Source organism: Lathamus discolor, chromosome 12 (genome assembly GCF_037157495.1).
Source record: "Lathamus discolor isolate bLatDis1 chromosome 12, bLatDis1.hap1, whole genome shotgun sequence".
Taxonomy (NCBI): Eukaryota; Metazoa; Chordata; class Aves; order Psittaciformes; family Psittacidae; genus Lathamus; species Lathamus discolor.
The window spans coordinates 9,445,415-9,468,621 of record NC_088895.1 but is presented as its reverse complement, the minus strand read 5'-3'; the positions used below and the strand labels follow the sequence as shown (position 1 = coordinate 9,468,621).

At 40.3% G+C, this 23,207-nt stretch overlaps 1 protein-coding gene across 3 annotated transcripts in view; it reads left to right on the top strand.

The window, feature by feature from the left end:
• The window catches only part of ADGRD1 (adhesion G protein-coupled receptor D1), a 145,389-nt gene extending 123,186 nt beyond the window's left edge, over positions 1–22,203 (top strand). For all 3 annotated transcript variants that reach the window (XM_065692482.1, XM_065692483.1, XM_065692481.1), the window contains 4 exons: positions 15,783–15,909; positions 16,693–16,734; positions 17,943–18,035; positions 18,677–22,203. In XM_065692482.1, coding sequence (XP_065548554.1) covers positions 15,783–15,909; positions 16,693–16,734; positions 17,943–18,035; positions 18,677–18,772 — 358 coding nt within the window. In that variant the 3' untranslated portion in view covers positions 18,773–22,203. The remainder of the gene's footprint in view (positions 1–15,782; positions 15,910–16,692; positions 16,735–17,942; positions 18,036–18,676) is intronic.
• Positions 22,204–23,207: the final 1,004 nt, after the last annotated feature.

The window sequence follows — 23,207 nt, the reverse complement described above, 5'->3', positions numbered from 1 at the left end:
AATGGAATTGTAAAGCAGATGAATGGAACTGCTCACGTGCTTGAAAAGGCACATGATTACATTTCTCAGTTATGGATCATTTGAATTATTTTTCTTACTTATTTCTGCTGCATGTAAAGTCTTAACTGAACTCAGTGCATTCATTAACTCTGATTGGGACTCACACAGCTTTTGTCTTGCTGCTTTACTCCTTTAAAGACTCATTGCTATGTTTAGTTGGGAAGTTATTCTCTGTCACAGTGAGAAAAGATATCCAATGCTGACAGTGTTTTGGAAATGTGCACATTTCATTTCCCATGGGGAGAGCTCTTCCCTGATTGAGTCTATCACAGGTAGTTGTTTGATTATGTGAGTTATGTATCTTCTGGATTACAAGGGTTAAAGTATAATAATACTTTTCAAAGATCTTAGTTTTGCACAAAGACTAATGTTAATCATAATAGAGGGAGAAATGCAAAGCGCATCTCTGCTGCAGGAATGGCAGTTTTAGTCTAGGAACAGATGCCACCTTTAGCCATACCACTGCAAGTTCCCAGCCAAGGTCACTTTTGCATTATATTGTCTAGAAGAGACAGTCTCGTTAACTTCTCTTGACTAAATTGCCAAGTCCAGGTCTTACTGAATACTTTCTCATTGCTTGCTCTGAAATAGCCCAATGAGTTGGAAAAACCTCCATCTTTTTTCTAAAGTGTGCACTTGGAAGCTGATGAACCAGCAGTGATAGCTATCATCATCAGCCACAGAGAAAGCAATTACGGCAAAATTAGAGATACTTCTTAGCTTTTTACCCCATTCTTCTTTCTTCCATTTGTATTTCCTTCATCCTCCAAAGCTTAATCTTCACTCAGTAAAATAATAAAACAGCCTCTTAGTTCTGTATTAGGTGAAGGAAAAACATTTTTTCTGCTTAGTTAAATTAATGACTGAAAATTGGAACAAATGGCAGTAGCTGCAGTGCACAGGAGCAAGGAAAACTCAGCTTGCAAGCAGTCATGTAAGATCTTGGGTTAGTTTATTCAGCATTTTTTAATATAGCATCAGCCATTCAGCATGAAACTAAAAGCAGAGTATTTGGGTTTAATGCAAATCCCATCCTTACTTTGTATATTTGAAACCAAGTAAGCTGTACAGAAGGATTTTGTCTTTGACAGATACAAGAGGGCTGTCCTCCAGCAGCTCCTGATGCCACAGACATCTGTATGGTTTAACTGTGTAATTGACCATTCTAAAGCACTTTACAAAGCCATCTATTATATCCCTGCAGCACACTGAATGCACTGTGGCAAATTGCTCATCCGTTTAATCAATGATCTGTTCCATGCCATGACTCTGCATCACTGTTTCACTGTGTTTATAAACATGCTGCCCGCCTCCAAGCTTAGTGGGTAGTGCTGATGGTTACGGTGCGTTCAGCATCAGGATTTATTCTGCAAGATCCTGTGCATTTGTTGCATTTAGTTCTTGTGAGTCCATTCCTGTTTCTTGTCATTTGGTTTCCAAAGACTTCTCTTCCAAAGGATTCTGTGCAGCCCTTCATTGTCACAGAACTTACTTGTCAATCGCGGCACTTGCTCAAAGCCCTCATGAGAGCTCTCCTGCCAAAGGAGATACCATCATCTCCTTCACAACTGAACTTCACCCCTTTGTGAGACCATTAGAGAACTTCTTTTTCTTCTTTTTTTCCCTTTCCAAGAGGTATGAGGAGCAGGTTATTATAATCTTCAAACTCTTCTGAGAGTCTATGGGATGCAAAATCCATAGCATCAGAAAATCCTTTCTGTGCCTTTCTGGGTGGCAAATGCTACACTGCAACCCTCAGATAAATGGAATCCCTTACTTTTGTGTGCTCTGCTGAAGGGGAATAGAGCTTTTCCCATTTGCTGAAGGAGAGCAGTGTGGCAGGCCAAATCTGCTTCCAGCAATTCCTTTCCTTGACAATTTCTAACTGTAAGGAAGAGTGTTCACTGAACATGACTTCAAACAGCGTGAGTGATGCATCTCATGGAAACTCTTGGAAGGAGGAGAATTGACTGGCAATAAAGGAAATAATTAAAATTAAAGTATTAAGCAATGACAATTAGTGAGCTCAAGTGCTTCTGCCAATGATAATGTCTTCAATCTAATTAAATTTTTGGCTCATTGAATATAACAAATACAAATGCAATTTGGGTATCTCTTTATTAGATTGAGAGTTTTAGACTAAAAATAACATGGGTCTGAATATTGCCAATGAGAGTATTAATGAGGAAGTGCTAATCTTTTAGCAACAATAATGACAGTAATGGTGGTGTAGTGCTTTCTTTACCACAGATGCTAAGAGTCACAGCACTGGAGAAAGGCTCTAGGCCATGTTGTGATTATTCAGGTGAATTTCAGGCACATCTTGCAAGGAGTAATACAAGTCTGAAAGTATGTAAAACATAGCTGCTATGTTTCCATTTACTGCAAAACCACAGTAAAAAAGACAAATAGTAATAGGCTTAAAACTCAAATATCCTTAAGCTTCCAGTAGTGGGAAGGGAGTTGCAAAGCAATGGAGTTGATCACCTGGAGAGCTGCTGGGTGTCTGTCTTTCTTTGAATGGCTTTCAGAAGTGGTCACACAAATGTCTGCAGGGCTAATTCTGGTGCCAGGAGTGACAACGGATTCTGTCTTGTGGCTTAGTTGGCAAAGATAACATTGTGAGTCTTTGCACAGCTCATTTTGTTCATAGTTGTCTCCTTCTGAGACAAAATCATCCTTTGTGGCAAATGCTTTCTGTCATTTCTCCTTAAACAGGATTTACTACTCCAGTGTGATCAGGGCCTGATGACTGTGGGCTCAAAGGAACTAGCGGCTCTGATACTCATGTGCCTATTTCTGTCTTGTGGTAGGAAGGGCACTAAGATACAACATACAGGTACAAAATATACAAGGAAAACCTGGTATTTAAGAGATGCTGGATTTTCTGAGTATAAGGATAAAATACTTTTCATTAGCTACACTTAGTTTGTTTTCATATCCGCGTGTCAGGAAGGCAGGAATGAAGTTGATTAAAACTTGATTATTGAATCCCTGTCATAAAACTGCTTTTAGCATGATGGAGTCAGTAATAGAAGGGAAGGGCATGAGGGAAAGGGCTACATCAAGCCACCTTTCAGCTATTTCCCACCTTCAGTGTCTAGAAACCTACGTTGTGCTTATTCATTTCTTGGTATCACCCTGGCAGTCCCTGAAGGATGCTAAGAGCAGTCGCTGCAGGTGAAAGCTATTCTCTGTAGGAGCTTGCGGGTGCACTGCATTGAGATGGGACCTCCTTAAGTCAAATCAGGGTTTATTATGGCATTTAATGAGAACAGAACTCTCTGCTGGCCCCATGCCAAAGGCTGAATCATTCCTGATGAGTCTTTTATGGTATACAAAGTGCCAGCAGACTCAGGAGTTGGATCAAAGATGTTGTCAGTGATATAATATAGTGATGTATGGGAAAAATGCAGGTGTGCAAGTGTGGTGTCACCCACTCCCCCCACCCCCGCCCCAGCATGTCTAAAGAACAGCATGTTCTTAATCAGAATTATAGCAACAGAAAGGTTCAGCTTTTGAAAATCTGCTGTGAAAAGGAGCTTTGAAGTTCGTATTCTTTTGTTTTAGAGATGTCCTAATTATAGATCAGATTTCAGGCCATGGAAGTACTGGTAGGGAGAAGTGCATTGTCATGAGTCACAGCTTTATGCCTGAACCAGGGTAACAATTAAATGCTGGCTGTTGATCATGAAATGGTGCAATTCATTGTGAACAGCAATAACTTCAAGAGTTTGCCCGAACCGCTGCATTTACATCCTTGGTCCAATTTATAATCCTAGAACTCTGTGTCAGCTTTATGCAGAATAATACGACAAATATTATAGTTATGGCATTGCAGAAAGTAAATGCTTATTTAAACATGCACCTTGTGCAGAGCTCTAAGCATCCTTGTAAATCACTCCCCAGCCTGGCAGAGCTCTTAGCTAAGGGTGATTTATGTATTTTCCTGACAGCATGCTCTCAAAATAAAATTAAATAAATGAAAAATACAGGTAATTACAATGAAGCAAATGTCCTATTTTAGAATAAAAATCCTTTTTAACTTTTATATACTATCTTCAGGTAAGTAATAAAATGTGCTTAACTGCAGCTATGTTACAGGTGTTTGGAAATAGAAATTGGAAATTATGCCCAGTTCTTTTCAATTGAAAAAGATGTGAGGCAGAAACATTTTAGTGAAAGAAATTGAATAAAAAGCCCTTTTTTCAGGGAATATTAGAAATAATCAAAAAGTGAGTTAAGTCAGATGGTAACTGAAAGTATGAGAATGTCAGAACAGTGAGATTTTTGAAGGGAGGTGCTGTAGTCACCCCATGAAGAGCCATGTTCTCTAACGCTGCTGTGTTTATTGTCCCCAGTGAGTCCACACAGCTTCTCCAGCTGCCTTCCCAAATGAGTTACCTTATTTTAATAAAGATATTAAAAACCTAGGGAATACCCAAATACAGCAACAGAACAAAGCAGCCTTCAGTGTTCTCATGTGAGCAGAGATAGTAATAACTAAGATTACTTGTTCAAAAAAGGTAAGCAGTAATGATATAAATATGTATGGAGCCACATCAATGAACTTATCATGAGCTGTTGTCTGAGCCCACTGTACAGAACAGAAGCAGCAAATCCTTAGGTCAGAAATTAAAAAGAGAAATGGCCACAGAGTCTATTTTTCGTTTTCATAATGTATATGGAACTGCAGCTGTACCCAGTGCTACAGCATCTTAATAAAGGAAAGGGCTTGAGACGGTTCCAGGAAGCCCCAAGAGCCTCAGCCACTGGTGCTGGCACTGGGGCAGGTCCCCATCAGCCATGTGTCTCCGTGCCCCAGAGCTGGCCAAAGCCTGCAAACCTGCTCCTGGAGATGTCACAGCTGTTGCAAAGGGTGACAGAGAAAAGAGATGGGGACCAGAGCCTGGCATGACAGCGCCTTGATGCTCTCAGTAGGTTAGTAGGGAGGTAATAAGATTTTTTCATGTTTTCCATGTGCAGCAGGTCCTTGGGAGAAGGCAGGAATTCTGACTCCTTTAACTTTTCTACCTGGGCTTTTCTGCAGTTATGACCTGAACTTTGATCAACATGATAAGCCATATATTGACCAGCTTCTTTAATGCTCGCTATATAAGAAATCAGGTTCCTCATATTACAGCACTGCATAGCTCAATGCTTTCCTGCAGTCTGCATTCCCCTCCAAAGCAGCAGTCACTAGAGCAGGTGTCAGTCCCAGAGAGCAAGGCAGTGATTGTTGTACTTCAGCAATTCCTTTTTTTCCCCTTATGTACATTTGAGACAGGTGATCAAGCAAGTATATGGCTATTTATTTGCCACTACTGCAGTTAAAGTTCATATGAACCATTACACAGAAAATTACTTTTCTTTCTCAGTTTATATGCCTGACCTTGATAGCTTTTGCTGTTCACTTGTACTGTTGCCATGGAAATGGGAGAATGATCTTTCTGTTGGTAACGTTGAATAATGAAGGGTCACTGAGACTTTTTAGGTCAAGAGATCATTTTCAGAGTTCAGATCCTTGGAGGGTAAATGTTATTCCACAAAATGTTGTGTATGGATTGATGTGATTGTTACTTCATCATCCTAAATTAAACTATGAGCCCCACTGACTTCAAGCTAAGAGCCAGACCTACAGACTTCTATAAGCCCAGCTCTTTGAGGCTGTTTTTTTTCTCAGTCTTCCCAGGCATGTCTTTGTGTTAACTCCTAATCCTGCACTTTGGACAACTCTTGAGATGTTTAGGGGTAGAAAGACACCATCCTAATTAGCCTCCTGGTTTGGAAAGCCAAGGTAGATGTGTGCTGCCATACAGTTCCTGCTTCCTTTGCCTTTATTTTTATACAGAGCGTGTTGAAAAGTCTGACTATAGTTTCTGGCTCTGAGCAGGTCTTCATTTTTGCTATACCCTTTATTTTTCCCTGCGTGTCCATTCTGAACAAGCCGTGTTCTTTCATATCAGTATTCCAGTCATGTGAACTCTTTCCTCAAATTTCCTGTTCTGTAGGGTAAGTGAACACTATGAGGTCCTTTTCATAACATCTGTAATTTGACTATCCCTCTGTATTGGCACTGTGTCTGTCATCTCAGTTTACTGCCAGGAAAACAAAGATTTTCACCGCAGGCTATAATAACTATAAGATTTAGATGGTTGTAAATAGTGCGATAAGACTAATTTTGAGTACATTGTTTCAAGACTTGCAGAGATTTAGCCAATTAAAAATAGTAAGTGTTGGGCTAATGCAGATTCATGCCTCACGCTGGCAATGTACTTAGGGACAGTCTACATAGAAAGTTGTCATGAGATGGAAGAAGTCCTGCACTGAGAGCTTTGAAAACAATGGAGACTGTATTGGAAGAAATAATTAGGTGCAAATGTTGGAGAAAAAAAAGTAGATGACATTATCCTGGTCCATCTGGCACCCACAGGCAGGATCTAGCCCTTTGGGACATTTCCATTGCCTTGTCCTTGGAAGAAACAGGTAATGAGTTTTCTGGGAATAAGCTGTTGTAACAAACTTTCTCCTGGGCTGAGTCCAACAGAGAGCTAGGCGCTAGGTCCCTCTTAGGAGAAGCAGGGAGTCTGAAGGAACATCTGTTTTCACATATGCAGAGTGTCCAGAGGAGCCAAGGTTAGATTATCCTATTAATATGTTGCTCCTATAACTAACTCTATGTCCTATTTGGCAATTAATTACTTGATATCTTTGTCTGACCTAGAAACATAAATAATACTATGACCTTTTCCAACCCAGGACTAGCTCATGGCTACTGCGTACAGATAAACCAAATCCTCCTGCATAGTTTTTGTTGTCTGCTTGCGAGTTAAAAAATGATGCTCTCTCCTTTGGGTGCTTGCTCTGTAAGATGCAAACTGAAAAGACAACTGTTCCACCTTTGGAAACAAACTATTGCTTGGTAATAACATGCTATATGAAAAGACCTGATGCATTAGAACATTGCAATTTATTTTCTTTTTAAAACAATGAACTAAGAGGAAGTGGGTAATATTTTCTATTTTTTTCCCTCTTACTTCCTTTAAAGTAACTCCAAAGCCAGCTTTTAAGGAAGAGTCAAACACTCTTTGAAATTGGGAAGGGAACCGTTTGTGTTCAAGAAGTTCATAAATCTTCTCTATTGGAAGGATCAGGGCTTGTTCTTCTCCATTTAAACTGCTTAAATTTTCCACATGGTTTTCTGGGAATTTGATTATTTTGGCTTCTGGCCACGATCATCAGCACCAACCACTGGGAAATCTGTTCTGTCACCCCTTGCCCAAGTCTCCCAAACAGCCCACATTTCTCCCAGCAGCCACATTTTTGGGGTGTAACATGTGACTGCAGCAAACAGCCAACCCTTCGGTCTACCTGCATGTTAAAGAAATGTACCACTGATTGTGAAGTTATTGCTAATGATTGTACACAAGCGGATTGTCTCATTGCTCACCTATGATGATCCTCAGCAGAGCTGAAGTGATTGTCTAACTGGAAATGTTTATACTGCATGTTCTTTTGGAGGTTGCTATGGGAAAAAGAAAACATATTCAGTTACATGGGGCTGTTCCCGAGGTTCAAGTGATGCTTCAGTGGAAGCAGAGCATGAAAGGAAGCAGAGTCACACGATGTTTTGATGATTAAAGCACCAATATGCAACAAGACTATTTGCTAACAAGCTGCCAGTTAGCTTTTAATGTAGACAACTCAGAACAGGGAAGCTATTGGGTGTCTCTTGGGAATGAACAGCTGAGTATCCTGTGGTAGAGAGCCTCTTGGTGCAGGTACTGTATGGCCTCATCCAAACCCAAATATTCACACTCCTTGGTTGGATGTGGAACATTCTTCTACTGTGAGAATAAGCTCTTATTTTCTTTGATGACTCAATGGCAAAGTTCAGTGGAAAATTAGCTGTAACCTTGGACATCAAGTGGCAGAGGATGCTGTCTCAGCAGCACCGCAATGAGAAAATTACTGTCCAAAAATGTTGAAGAAAGGTATTTTAGAAAGAGAATGGAAAAAATCCCTTTGCAAATTCTGTTCCCCAGGGAAAATATTAACCACTGAAAATCCAGCTTGCAAGGATATTACATTTTTAATTCTTCATTTTATTTTAATAGCTTGCTTTAAAGATGAGGAGAAGGACATGTTTTAGTGAAGTATTTACTACTTCCTTTGGGAAGTATTTTTTTTCTTTGTTAGTTCTAGGATCAGGATGTGATGGAGGTGACAAGGTACTTGCTGTGGGAGGCCTTAGCAAGGCATGGATTCCTAAATCCCTTGTTAGGTGCTGAAGTCGAAACTCAATGCTGCCAGCCCCTGGAACTGCCTTCTCAGCTTTAAAATTCTTAAGGTACCTCCATTTCTGGTCATGGCCATAATTTTGTTAGGCTTGATGGGGGTTTGAAGGGAGACTTGAATTTCAGTCCCTGCTCCACTGGATATTTACTGTAAGTATAAAATAAAGCAAGGATTAGGAAGGACTTGCTTCTCTCAGGGGACTGCCCCATGACTCATCTGTGGGGTACACCTGACCCAGTGAGTATGTCATAATTTAATGTAAATGGAGCCGGATCGGTAGGCAAGAACGAGCATCACGTGGGGAGTCTTAAGTGCTCTTTTGGAAAAAAGGGAATTACAGTCCCTTAGGCAGAAGAATTATTTGAGCCCAGACCTATATTCTGGGCAAAAGCTGTATCTACTGAAGGCAGATTTAGCCTTTGAGAAGACTTATGAGAAGTAGCACTGCTTTGACAGCATCTGTGTTCTTACGAGGGTCAGTGCTGAGAGAGCTCGGCATTGTACACCGAGTGTAACAGAGAAGGAGTAATGCCACCCCCTTCCCATGCACATGAGAAAAATCAATCTGAATGTAGTTGCTGTTGTAGCCTAGTTTGGGTTTTTTTCATAGCTCCAATATGTCTGAACAGCAGCATCTTCCCTGGATTATAAATGGCACCCACCAGAAAGCAATGATCTGAAGCATCTGTAAATGTTTCTTACTCAGTTTCACAGCATCACTTTGAAAGGGCAAATAACATTTGGGAAAATGGGAAATTGCATCTGCACTTACCAGTGGTTTTGTCTTTTTATTTATTTATTATTTTATTTCTTAAATTTATTACAATTGCCCCTATAAATCACCCAAGATCAGTTGGGAACTGTTTATGTCCTAATTAAAAGACATTCCTTGGGCCATCAGCCTTATTGTCCATATAGCCAAGACAAAGTGTAGGAGGAGAAAAAGGTGCATGTAGCTTATGAGCTCCTGCTCTGTTGCAGGAGCAGAATTCACATCCACACCTGGCCTTTGAGATTAGTGCTCTTGAGAGATCAAGGTGTGCAGCAGAGTGCACAGATGAATTCTGTTTTGAAAAACCCCCAACACCTACTCTGTGTCACGCTGTGTGCGGAGAAAATTGGTTGCTAAGTTAGAAGGGAGCCTGAGGGACTGACTCCAGTGTGTGCTTTGGCTGCTCTGCTGAGCTGCTCCTACCACTCACAGTGCATTGCACTGCTGAGACTTGGCTGTTTTTTACTGAGGAGTGAAGGGTCCTGTAGGCTCCAAATTATACCAGTGGCTTTGAATCAGCCACAAAGACTTGTGACAATTTTCATCGCTGTTGGCTGCCTAGGTCTCTAAAAACAGTGACTTGTTATCAGTATTCTTCAATTTGTCCTCATTTCAGACAAATCTTCCATTGATGAGGAATTTCATTTGGAAGGCCTATTTGTCAGAGTAGTGATTTTGGTGACTTGGGAAGGACTTCCTTTTTTTTAGACAGTGTTTCCTCCAGTTATAATCTTGCCTTATGGGTCTGAATTTAGTTCTTACTTCAGCAGGCATCATGCCTGAAGAGCAGATGTCAGAAGTCTTAAAAAGGATTAGTGCTCCATATAAGACCAATAAAATTGAGTTGTGAATTAGGGGTCCCTTCACAGATGTAATAAAGTTTTCTTTCTGCAAGCAGTGAAATTTCTTTCTTGTAGCTGTCAGTGTAGTCGTTCTGCATCGGTGTAAGATATCAACAGTGTGCTCAGGGCAATAGCATAAAAGGGCAGAGATCAAATAAGGGGAAGGGAGCAATCTCAGTTGACTAGAGCTGTTCCAAACCAATTGCAAATGTAATAAAACTATAAAGCTCAACTCTGCTCTTGGAAAAACATTCTAGTAACTTAGTAACAGTGCAATGATTTTATATGATGTTGGTCATGAAAATACGGCTCAGAGCTGTTGAAACCCATACTTCTTGTACACTGGGACTTCAGTACAGCTATGATAATTATCCAACACAGAAAACTTTCTCTACTGATGGATTAGTGCACGCTTCAGGATCTCAGCTGGTGTAAACCACTGGCTAACAAACAGTCCATCTGACTGAGGAAGACAGACAGAAAATAGCAAATCCTGCACTGAAGTGAATGGAGAACAAAAGCAACTAAACAAAGCCAGCTGAAGAAACTTGCAGTGGAAGACTGGTGAGCAAGGGTTACTTCTCTAGAATTAGAATGAAACTCTTAAGAACAGGAAATGGGAAGAAAAATACTCTTTTTCACTGGGAGACTCAAAAGGTGAGTGCATGTTACATGGAGAGCTGGATTAGCAATTAATGAATAATGTTATTGCTATATTTACAAGTGCATCAGAAAAATTTCTAGGGATTTTCAAAGGATTCCTCCCTGCCCCCCGACAGTGGGATTCACACAGGGAGTGCTCAGGCGAGTGGGACTATGTATGAAATTGCAGTGGCACGCAGTCTGTGCAAGGCAGCCTCTGCAGGTCTGGGTGTGCAGTGCCCATCCCTACCTGACTGTTTTTAGCAATACAACCATACTAAGCTGAAAGAAATCAAAAGTCATGGCAAAGAGTGGTTCTTGGTGAGCTTCAGGAGTCTCTGCAGCCCAGCTGAGGAGATTGTTAGTGTTGGGGCAGAGTGAGGTACAGCCCTAACTGTACAGTGATTTGCTAAATAGTCCATGTACAGCTAGTAATATCCCAAAGGCTGTTCCATATATACTCTGGATATAAAGATGTAATCAGACTCAAGATATTTCACATTTCCCAGAAGCTGTCAAAGTAATAACAGGTATTTAAAATAAATACATTGGCAAAAGAAAAGAACAGAAAGAAGGAAAGAAATATTTGTCCTGGTTCTGCTTTGTTCCTAATTCCAGGGCTGGTCATTCAGTGTGTATAGATGCAGAGAGACAGGAAGCTCACCAACTGAATGCCATTAGACTGCAGGACAGTAACAATGTCTGAACTTTTCCAAGTGTATGTGAGAAGCAGGCTGTTAGGTCGCTTCCAGTTTCAACAACCAGAGCACGAGAAGGGGCATGCAGGAGAAATATAGAGGGTCCTTTATAAGGCAGTGGCTGATCTGTTTTCTGCCACATTAGGGTATAAGGACAAAGATTTCAGCAAGGTTTATGAAGCCCTGGTGGGGCTGGACCTCAATATCTGCAGAGTACGACCTGCCCCTGCCACAGAGTGTTGCTATTCATGTCAGCAGTGCCACAGACAAAGTCCAAGCAATGGTAGTGACTTTTAAGGTTGAACAGTTTTAGTCATATGCAGTATTCCTTCTCCAAAAACAACATGTACTTCATCGTGCTTTGTATCTTCGTGCAGTAGAACTAATCTACTAAAATATTCATGTAGCAAAGAAAAATGGGAATTAAAAAAAATGAAGTATGTGCAGCGTATCGGAATTAATGTGCTGAGCGGAACAGTAACTTCTGTATTGCTGAGATTTTTAACCTTGCCACGTTAATGGTGTTCTGATGCAGTGCTTTACATTGAGTATTTTTCCCTTTTAAAGTTCAAAGATAAATAAGGATGGGAAGGGGAGGCGAAAGGAGAAGGGAAAAACAGAGCACCAGGAGCACTAGAGCTGAGTGTTTTGTGAGTAAAGCTCATAAACACATTCGACTGGTAATTTCATACACAGGATGAAATTCAGAGCATGCAACCATAGGAAGCTGTGCAGTAATCAAGCAAAAGAAAAAAAAGACTTAATGAGATTTAAGTGATACATATGCAGAGCTGACCCTTAGACAGTCATAAGTGAATTTCACCCGCATATGGCTGCTCTTCTAAACGGATGTGCATGAAACATTAGAGCATTTGCATGAAAAATCCCACGTCTGCATTTTGTTTTTATTGTTAGCTATGTATTTCTGCTGCACATGTGCTGGCTGAACCCTGTGCTTAACAGTGCCTAATAGGCTTTATTAATATATGAGTTTTAAAAAATATATAAGGTATTTGTTATGTTAAAAGCTCTTGAAAATCCAGACTGCAAGAATGATTTTCAAAACACTGAAATTGAGTAACTCACACTATTCTGCCCCCAGCTACAAATTACAGATGAAGCTTTTTATGCTCTGACTCAAAAAGAAATAATGAAAACTTATTTTTGGCAACAAACCAGCTGGGGAAAATTATATTCAAACTGCAAATTCACTACAAATTGAGAGTGTGAGTACAAAAGAGATAAAGAAAAAAGGGTGCTCTATAATGAAGCCAGTTTCGCAAGCGTAGCTGTGTTGGGCATACTAATCACCTGCTGTATTAGGTTAGAGAGGACATTTAAACCCTCGTGGTACCTGTATGTACCTAAATCCATCTTCCAGGTGTTGGTGTATCCTCCCTCCAGTCGCAAGTCTTGCAGATGCAGTTTCCTGAAGGCCTGAGGGCTCTGTAGTATTACACAGGTTTTTCTGCACAAAGGTGATTGCAAGAAGTGGTCTGCTGGCAGCTCCCAGTGGAGCACAGCATCTGTTAGAGCTGAGGTGATGAGCTTTAACCTTAAGGGAGAAAACCACAGAAATTAAACTTTTTTTAGGTGTTTTCAAGCTATCTTTTAAAATACATTTTGCATTAAATAGGAGAGCTCCAGCTTTAAGGTATTCCTTGATTTTCTAGATGAACAAACCCTTTGCAGAATTACACTGAATTGTGCACAAATATTCGTAGCCAAGGACATAAAGATACGAATCCATACAGGAATATATATATAAAAAAAAAAAGATTCCCGATTTTCCCCTGTCCCAGATTTCCTTTTAAACCTGAAGCCTGTGCATTTCTTCCACACAGACTTTTAATCAAGGCTATAATGATGTGTGTGCTCAGGTCATGAAATGAAGATGATGTCTCCAAGTTTAATTAGCAGATTTCTTCATAGACTTGTGTTGTACAAATTTCTCATTTGTTTTATGTTTGTTGTAATTACAAGTGTTCTCTTGTCATGCAGCTCTGTGCACCTCTCTCCTGAACCTGCACTTCCATCTGTATGAGGCAGCAGTAGGATATTAATCTCCCTAAAACAACTTTCTGTCTTGCATAGGTTTCCAGCTAAATAGAAATGTGCTAATTTCTGAAACAATACAGCTTTAATGATCATGGACTGACTTTTGGATTCTCATTAGCCCTGCTCCCCCACTGCCCTCTTGGCTTCTTTATCCATAATAGTACCATAGACTAAATTCACTGGAATATTTTAAGCACATTTAATTGTAAGTATGTGCTTAAATATTGTGGGCTACAGCAGGAGTAGAGTGTTTGTACGTGCTGTGGTAAGTACGGGTTAGATCTGCCTTGTTGGTTCAAGGATGTTTCAAATGAAGACAGGTCCCTTCTTTGTGCTTTTTGTTTTGTACCACCAAAATTGTACTCGGCTGCCCAGGAAGAAGGTTGTCCTTTGAGAGCCTTTACTGATAATCTGGTGCCTGGGTATGTTAAGTTTTGACTTCTCTTCATCCCTGACAGGCAAAATTGCACTAGATGCCTGGTTAGTAGTGTCTTGACAGCAAGAATGTTTTACCCTGTGGGATTCATAGTGGGTTTTGAGTGAGTGATTACAGAGCGGTCAGATGTCATGAATGCTTTTGGGTTGCCCAGTGCTCGGAAAATGTGAGGGATGACTTATTAACTCCATTAGTGGTCACCTAGCCCTGCTCTGTTTCACACTGCCTTTACTGGGTCAAACTGACGTGAAAACAAGCTGTGAAGGTGTTTAATGATTTAATCAAAAAGCCAGATGGATTAGGCCAAGAACAGGCAGACTGCCATCCCAGATTAAAGTGATAGACTGGGGGTCCATCCAACCCTGTATCTCCACTGTAAACGTTAGGCAGAGTGATTCTTTGATCACATACGCCTATCACCATAAAAAAGGGTTAGGGACTTCCTGCACAAGCAGCTGCATCTGAATTATCACATTTAATAATCCAGAGCAGAATTGTCTTCTGACAATTTATAGGCTCCTTTTTAGATGTCCACAGCATCCTGTGGCAAGGACTTCCTTAGAGTAATCCAGTCGTCTTGTCATTTTTCTGTGATTACACTAGAAGCACTCCGTAGGGCTATTACTATGGTACCCTTGAATATTACAGGGTATATGCAGGCACAAAGGTACAATTCTTTAGAGCAATTCATTAGCATGAATCAGAAATGGTGCTCTGAGGGCTTCCTAAGGAGTAGACAGTTGTGTGGGATAAGCAATAATCTTTGTGAGTTTAATTTTATCAGTTATGTCTGTCTGCCTTGGAAGTGGCTCAGTGATAGTGGGTTCCAGAGAGATATTAGCAGTGTTTATGCCAAAGCAGAAGACATTAAAATATTGCCTGTGCCTGTTCTACAGGGTCCTGAGCGCTCTGAGGTTTGGCTGCCTTTAATTCCTGTTGCTGATGAAGGAAATAAGCTCTGTTTAGAAAGTGCACAGTTCTTTGGTGGTTAATGTAGGAGGCAGTGATACACTGGAGAGACCTAACCGTGATCTTAGAAGTCTAAACGCAATGCCTTTGTTTGCTGTGTTTCCGTTTGTTTTACTCTCTGTATAGAGTCTGGTCCTTGGAATTCAGCTGCCTCAGAGAACTTAATGTGATGATTTCATTCGCTGGTATACTACTGTTTCTTTTTGTCTTTCACTACAACACACAAGCTGTACACAACTCATTAACGCAAATCCAAAAATCCCTCTTATGTTTTCAGTTATATCGGCTTTTCAGCTGTCATACCACCTTTTATGGAAATCCTGCCAAGACCTCCAAGCTAAGCTGAATGAACATGTTAGTAGGGACCTCCAAGACACACGTGCTATTTCAGTATCTGGCATACATTTCTCTGCATTGACTCTGAACAAAGCAGGGTGGCAGCAGAATAATACTGGGGTGTTAGAGGATTTGTATTTGGCAGCGAGCGGCACATCACATTTCTTTTATTTGTGGTGACTAAAAATCCGAAGTCACTTTCTATGAGAGAAATTCTGTGTTATCTTGACTCAGCTGTAGTGCTCAGCAAGTGTATTTTGGATGTACTACATGGTGGGATTTGTTTTCCCATGTGATGCTGCCTTTGTTCTCAGTTTCTGCTCTCTGTTTTTGACTCTTAGACTTGACTTCTCATCAACCAAATACTACCTCACTATAACTGCGGATATGACCACAGTACTTACGTGACCATCTCTCTGTCTCTTCCCCTGCACTCTCAAGTTACTGACTCTCCATCTGTATTTATCCCATATGATACTGAAGTTCTGTTATCCCCATTTTCATTGATGAGGGATGAGTAATTAAGAGACTTGCCATTGAAAGAATTTTATGGAGAAGAGTCATACACACGCTGCCTTGCTGCCAAGACAGCCCTGACTGATAAACTCCCTGCTGTGTGGGCTGAAGTTTAACTGTCTCATCACATTTCCTGGTTTTGTTTTCTCTTTCAGGCTAACAGCTAAAGCCGTCGCTGTTCTCTTACCGATCTTGGGAAGCTCGTGGATCTTTGGGGTTTTGGCTGTCAATGCCCATGCATTAGTATTTCAGTATATATTTGCTGTTTTCAATTCACTACAAGTAAGTAACTGGTGGAAAAGTTTATGGCTATTAAACTGCTGCTGAGATCCAGTAGGTGGATCATTAGTAATGTCTGCACATGCCTGTGTTCACTGCATTTTTTCCTATGTTCCTTCCTCTGTCTTTTAAGCCTGTGCTGACCATACAGTGCTGGCAATAGTGATTCTTTCCCAAATAATGGTTACAAAGGGGAAGAATCCTTTTATGTTTCAGGAACAAACAGCACTATAGTTACAAGAGTGCAACAGAGTTCTCCCATGAACTGACAAGAAAAGTTCCAATTATCTCCAAAATGAAAACAGTAAATTCAGCTGAATATTCCCCCAAAAGAAAATAATTTTGGGGAGCGGAAAGGTATGGAATATTTTCACTTTCCATTGGCCAAAAAGCCCAAGGATGGCAAAATTCTGTCGTGAAAATTTTCACAATGCTAAAACCTTGCTTTTCTAATGTGAAAAATGTTGATCTGGCGTTTCCCTCTGCCTTTGTCTTTGCAAGCACAGATGAAAAGTTCTCTTGTCATGAAAACAGAATTCCTGGTTCTCTACAGCCAGATTTCTCTTGACACCCAATGATTAGGAGGTGCTGTTTAATAGGAAAAGGTCCAGACAAGCCTCATGGTAACCTAATGCTGCAGGTGTCTCCAGTTTAATGTAAGGCACAGTTTGGCCTCACTCTTTGATATTTATGCATCTCCGGCTACTCAATACCTGCTTTATACAATACTGCAAGAAATACACATCGTATGTCAGATTCACCCTTCTGCCTTTTATCTGTTTTCAGGGATTTTTCATGTTCCTGTTTCACTGTCTTCTGAATTCAGAGGTATGTAACCAAATAGTTGTAACTAAGTTGGTGTTACCAATTTCAAGTAACATGAGTATAAAACAAAAGACTCTCCATTATCACTGCCTGCTATGCTACTGATTTCTTTTTTCTTTCAATTAATACACAGTCTTGATACAAGTCATTAGTAGTGACTTTGACTTGTGGCATTTTGACCCATGCTTGACATTTAATTTACTTACCTTAAGAAAGGTTTGAAAAAGAAAAAAAAAAGAGAAGGGAAGAAGCACTGCTGAGCAGGGCATGGGCTGTGGTGCTAAGGAAGGATGCAGGACTGGCTCTGGCTTTGTTACATCTGCAGTTTGAAAGAGGAAAATAAATACTATTCTCAGAAAACATACTTTCGGACATTGCTCATGCAGCCCTTAATGGGAAACCAAACAGAGTAGGACATACTCCAGGTATTTTTCTTGGCAGGAAGTTCAGGTTTTCATAGTGGATCCAGGCATCTTTTTGCATTAAGGCTGTCTCAGAGGAGCTGCGATAAAGCTAAGGCAAGGCTGATGTCAACAGGGCATGTGGAGACCAATCTCTGCTGGGCCTGGAGCTTGCATTATCCTCTCCTCCCATGGCAGATAGCAGAAAATGCTCGGCAACATCTGTTACAACAGAAGTTTCTTACGAGCACCACTTCTGGCTCATGGGAGTGCTGCTTGGGGAATACAATTTGATTCTCCCACAGCAATTTCTTCTGGATGCTACTAAGTAGTTCTGCCCCATGGCCTGCTGTTTCTTCCTATGTAGCGGTAGCACTCCAACTCCTCTGTGGAGATGTTATTTAGTATTTACAACCTGTTCAGTCTTAAAGCATTGATACGACTTTTGCTACAGTCAGTCTGGAGAGGCAGGGCTGATTACGGAATTCTTGATCTTTGTTGAAATCAACTAATGTTAAGCAGGCACATTAAAGGTAAGGAGTCCGAAATGTTTCTTTGTTCTAGTCTCTCCCAAGCTCAGAAAGCTTTCCAATGTCTTACATCAAAGACAAATGTTGGAACTGCTGCCCTTTTTCCAGGAACCTCATGAGAAAATTCAGAAACTTTTCAGAATTTGTACCCTCAAAAACCATTTTCTGTCAATTTGTGGTTGAAGATTTTACGGTTCAGGACTGTCACCTGCACCTGTGCAAACAGACATGAACTTTGCAAAAGAAATCTTCCACTGGGTTTCTTTTTTTCCCCCGGAAGGTTAGAGCTGCCTTTAAGCACAAAACCAAGGTCTGGTCCCTTACCAGCAGTTCAACACGCAACATCAATGTGAAACCCTTCAACTCGGACATTGTGAGTATTCCTTCCTTCCTTTTTCTTTTGACTTTTGTACTTGAAAGTGTTGCACATTAAATTCTGTTAGAAAGAACAGGACACAAGGCAGCACACAGGTATTTTTTAGTACCTAACCTAATGCATTGTGTAGATGGGTACAATCAGTGAGCATTAAGTTGCAGCAACAGTATGTTCTGAAAGCAAAGGACAGTATTCTGGTTTCTGGTAAAATACCAAATAAAATTAAACAAAGGTTTATGCTCCCACCATTTGTAATGGACTTTGCATTATGCATTCAAGCAGCATTTTGGCAACCTATTTATCTGATGATGATGGCTTTTTTATAGAGCACTTTTACATTTAAGCTTGAGGAATAAACTGTTAAATAAGCCAACACATGAATATGCTTTTCTAGCTCTCCTTAAAGACATCTATTTCTATAAAGAACCAGACTTCTGAAGTGATAGGTATTATTAAGTGATCACTGCCAATCACTTTAGATCCTGGCAATACCTGTTTGAAAACCCTTTATGGCATACGCTTTCAAGGCTGTGACAACTCTGTAATATAAATAAATGTTTTCAAGCTTTTACTTCATCCAAATAAGAGTGGTTTAGCAAAATACATACATCTATTTTCAATATTGTTTTGTTCTCCAGATGACTGGGAACAGGCCAGGCACGACCCCCACAAAGCTGAACACCTGGGATAAAAGCACCAATTCAGGCAACCGCATTGATCTATCAGCAGTCTGACAGTAATACCAGCTTCTAAGTGAAAATCAAGCCATACATTCAGGACCTCTGACATGGCTGACATGGCATCCACCAGCTTTTCCTCACTGTTGATACCAGTAGAAAACTGCTTTTTTAATCACTGCCTAAGAAATTGGAAATTGCCATATTGTTTTGTTGAGTAAATAGCCTTCATCTGCTTGCCTTCAAAGCTGTAACGCCTTCTACCACTTGGCTGTTAGCAACAGATGTAATAATAGCTAGCACAGAAATACACTGGATGGTTTTGACAGCAACAATGAAAACACTAGGTATGCAAAAAGGGCTTACTGCTATCTGCATCATTCCAGCTCCCAGAACAGAGGAGGCGACATACCTCTGGAAAGATGTATTTTTATGCTTTAAAATGAAATGCTTCTCATTGTGATGTTGTAATGGGGCTATTCTGGTCTTGCTGTGCACTCTCTGTTTACATTTATTGCCTTACAGAATCCAATTATCAAAGTGAAGCTTATTCAAAATACATAGTGTGGTGATTAATTTAAATGTTATAAGGAATCCGGGACATGAGCGAGAGGCCTGTTCCACCTGCCCAGCTCCCAGCGTGGGCATGGAATTAGCTAAATTAACATACACATATTATTTCTCTATGCACATAAACAGCACCTGTAACAGGTAAATGTCCTATATGTGGCCTACTGGTATTTTAGATATTCCTGTTTACATCTTACTTATAAAAGGCAGAAGTGGCTAAGGGTATCCTAGAGCAGTCCACAGCATTTCTATCACTGATTTTTATCTGCTCACATATCACAGTGCAAAGTATTTGTATTGCTTTGCCTGAAGCTTTTGGATGCAATCAATAGCTGTCCATTAAGTGCATTTCACAAATGCGCTGTAGCTTTTGGAATCAGACTCTGGCACTGTGATTTATCTTTCCTCTGTTCGTGGTCAAATCGAGACACTGAATTCCAACCATAAAAATGTAACACGATGATATACTGTGAAGACAGCCAGACTACAAGTCTATGTATTGTTACCTACAGACATCTTTCAAATAGGTCTCTGCAGAGTCTTTTGTGTTTTTAAACTCTGCTCAGCACTTAATAGCTTCTGCTTTAAAACTGCTATGAAGGATCTTTAAGGCAAAAAACCCACTGTAATTTTTCTTTTGACTGGTGTTTTGTAGGTTCTCAGAGGTGGTGTTTGGAGCACCAATGATGCACCTTTCCAGATGGAGATAAAGCAGGATGTAAGCTCTGGAGCTGGTCAGAACCCCTAAATATGTGTCTTGCTCTGGGATTTACTCAGCAGCCAGGGGCTCCAGAGCAATTACCAAAGATGAGTCACCCCTACGCAGAGTGGCTTTGCAGCCACGTCTCCTTAGCCCCAGCTCTTCCCTGTTTGCAGTAGCTGTCTCCCTAAGAGACTGATTTGCTGGAATCACTCCTTTTATGGGCTATCAAAATAGTACAAGGAAAGGAAATAGCAAAAAAGGAGATTGAAGATTTGCCTAAGAGGTTTTGCGTTGATCTTTTAATTAATTGTTTGTATCTTCAGCAGCTCAGACCATTTCTGGTCCCAGTGAATCTAAAGACATCTGCTATTGATTTCCAAGAGGAAAGATATTTGCACACTAATGTGCAGGGTGGAAATTGTTTATTGGATGGTAAATTTGTGAAGAAGAAAGTAAAAGTAAATTGATCTGTAAGGAACAGGAAATATTTATCAATTAGAACTCAATTTAGGGATGTGTTTCATCCAGAAGACGTGGAGCTGAAAGTTAGAAAACATCAATGCATTTCATTTCTGCTCAGACCAAGTTTTCGCCATGTTTCCTTCCTACACTAAAAAAAAAAAAGATCTCTTTCAGTTTGGACCAATCTTTTCTGCTTTCTCCTCTTCCTGGCCAAGACTTGTTGGTACGGTCACCAAACTGAAACCTCACAGTCAACCCAAATCTGTCTGTGGCTACAACTTTAAGCATTCTACAGAAATTACCTTAGTTTCACCAGATATATGCTGAATTTATGCAGCTGCAACAGAATGTGACGTACTGTGTATCACACATACACGTGCATGAAACACGTAGGCTTGTTGTGTTTCCTACTGCTCAATAACTCAACCTGTTGACAACGAACTCTAAAAGGCAGGTCAGTAAAAGCTGAGTATGTAAATGGCTATGTCTTTACTTTGGCTTTTATGCATGGATTTTTCCTTGCCTCTTCTGCATTGGATGTCGCACAGCTGTGTAAATATAGGGGCCGTTCTTGGCCTGAGAATGATTATTTTTTCCCCAAAAAAGAGAAAGAAGGAGCTCTCAGAATGTATGGAGGAGACTGAAACAGAACAGTACTGTGATAACAGAGTTCAGTGTTCGTATCGTGTGCAGATGTGCAGACAACATATTTAAGCATATTTTTTTATATTGGAACATGTGGGGGTTTTGTGTGTTTTATTTTGGGGTTTGGGTTTTGTTTTGCTTTTTTACACTGTGACCAGGGCTATAGATTTAAACCCTCTTTGATCATTTCTAACCTTTGTATTATAGCACAAACAGGTCTGTGAATGAACCAGGACATAAAAGCTTTTTTAAAACAAATCCTTACTTTAAACAATATTCTCCTCTACACAGTTTTCATTGCCATTCCCTCTGTGCTCATACATGTATTGGTCCCCTATGTCACTACCCAAGATCCACTTGAAAAAACGCCACAACAAATGACAATCGCAACATACAAATGACAGCACTCTGAAGGGCTAAATCTGGTTTTCATCCAGGTATAGCAGACCTAAAAACTGTTCACCAAAAAAGAAGAGCATGAAAATGTTTTTGGCTTTCTACTTTTGAATGTGACTTAGATGTATTAAATACTGAGGAAGCGTTTATTATCCTGCATCTACTGAGATCCACTGTCAATAACCTGCATCCCGTGCTTTAACTTTTGAACGATGTGGTGAAGCAGTTTATCTTGTTTATGGCACGGGATGTTAAGGAGGTGGAACACTGCATTTGGAGTACTGGGCTGGGGATGGTGTTTCTTCTGGTTTTGATAAACAAGTAAAAAAAGTCCGAAAGCACAAATGTGTTTCATTGCCATCTAAGTCCACTCCTTTTGTTTGATTCAATGAATTTTTGTTGTTACTGAATGCAACAAATGTACTGAATAAGAAATGCTCAAATGAATCTTTAAACAATCTCTTCCTGCCCTCAGCCTTTTGAAGCCTGAAAATCTTGCAGGTTATTTATGGCTTGTATATAGCAGCTATTGCAGTATTTTTCTTTCAGGACAGCATCATTTTGTCAATGGTATGAAATCTTAATTGAATGAGATGTGAGTTTTAAAACATGTAATGTAGCAAGAATGACTTTGCCAGTAAGTAGTAAAATAATTTAGTTTCTGTTGGGTTTCACCTCAAAATAAACAAGAAATCTTACTTTCCTAAAAGAACTTTGCATTTGTTCAAATTATTCTTTTGACATGGATTACAAACAACAGCATAACAATTATGGCTCCCTATGAGTACTATGGTTGTGATTAAACAAGCAGAGCTTTACTGACATGAGAAGCATAAACATTTATAGCACTAAATCATGCATCAGGTGTACCTAGGTAATGTACAGGTAGGTAACTGTATTAACGTTTATGCCCACTGAATACACTGAGAAAAGTCATTCCCTCCCCTTAAAGAAAGCAGCCTATTTTATGAAGCAGCTGCTGCAGGTTATTTCTTTCAACCCAACTATTTCAGTAACCTGGTCAAGGTCAGTTCCTAGGTACAAAAAAATCCATTTATGGACATGACAAACAGATTATGTCTCAGCCATAGAGGGTAAAATTCTTAGCAGTGTGTGTTTGTGAGTCTAAAATATATATACATTTATATTTATTATTTACTTCACTGTGAGGGTGGTGGGGCCCTGGCAGAGGTTGCCCTGAGAAGCTGTGGCTGCCCTGTCCCCGCCTATGCCAGGGGGTTGGAACTAGATGAGCTTTAAGGTCGCTTCCAACCTGAACCATACTAGGATTCCACACACACTTAAAAGTTAGGTATACACTGACACATACATTTTACATATATAAAAATACATATATTAAAAAAAACCCCAAACCCCAACATATTTCAGAAGTCTTCCTACCACCACACCAACATCCTCTCTGTTTGCTGGGGTTGGGGACAGATAATCTGCTGCACACGTGACAATTTTCCATGGCAGTTTGGACTCCTGCAGCCACGTAACTGTAGCAGCTATCAATCAATCACTACCATCCCTGGTTTGGATGCTGGGGAGCACAGGCATGGTCAGAAAGGAGAGTGTGTCAGAAACACCAGGGGTTTTGCGCTGCTGTTACCCTGCTCAGTGACCTTCAGCAAGTAACTCCCTATGTGTTTATCCCACCAGTGAAATGACAGTAACAACACTGCCCTCTTTGTTCAAAGCGCTTTGAATCTC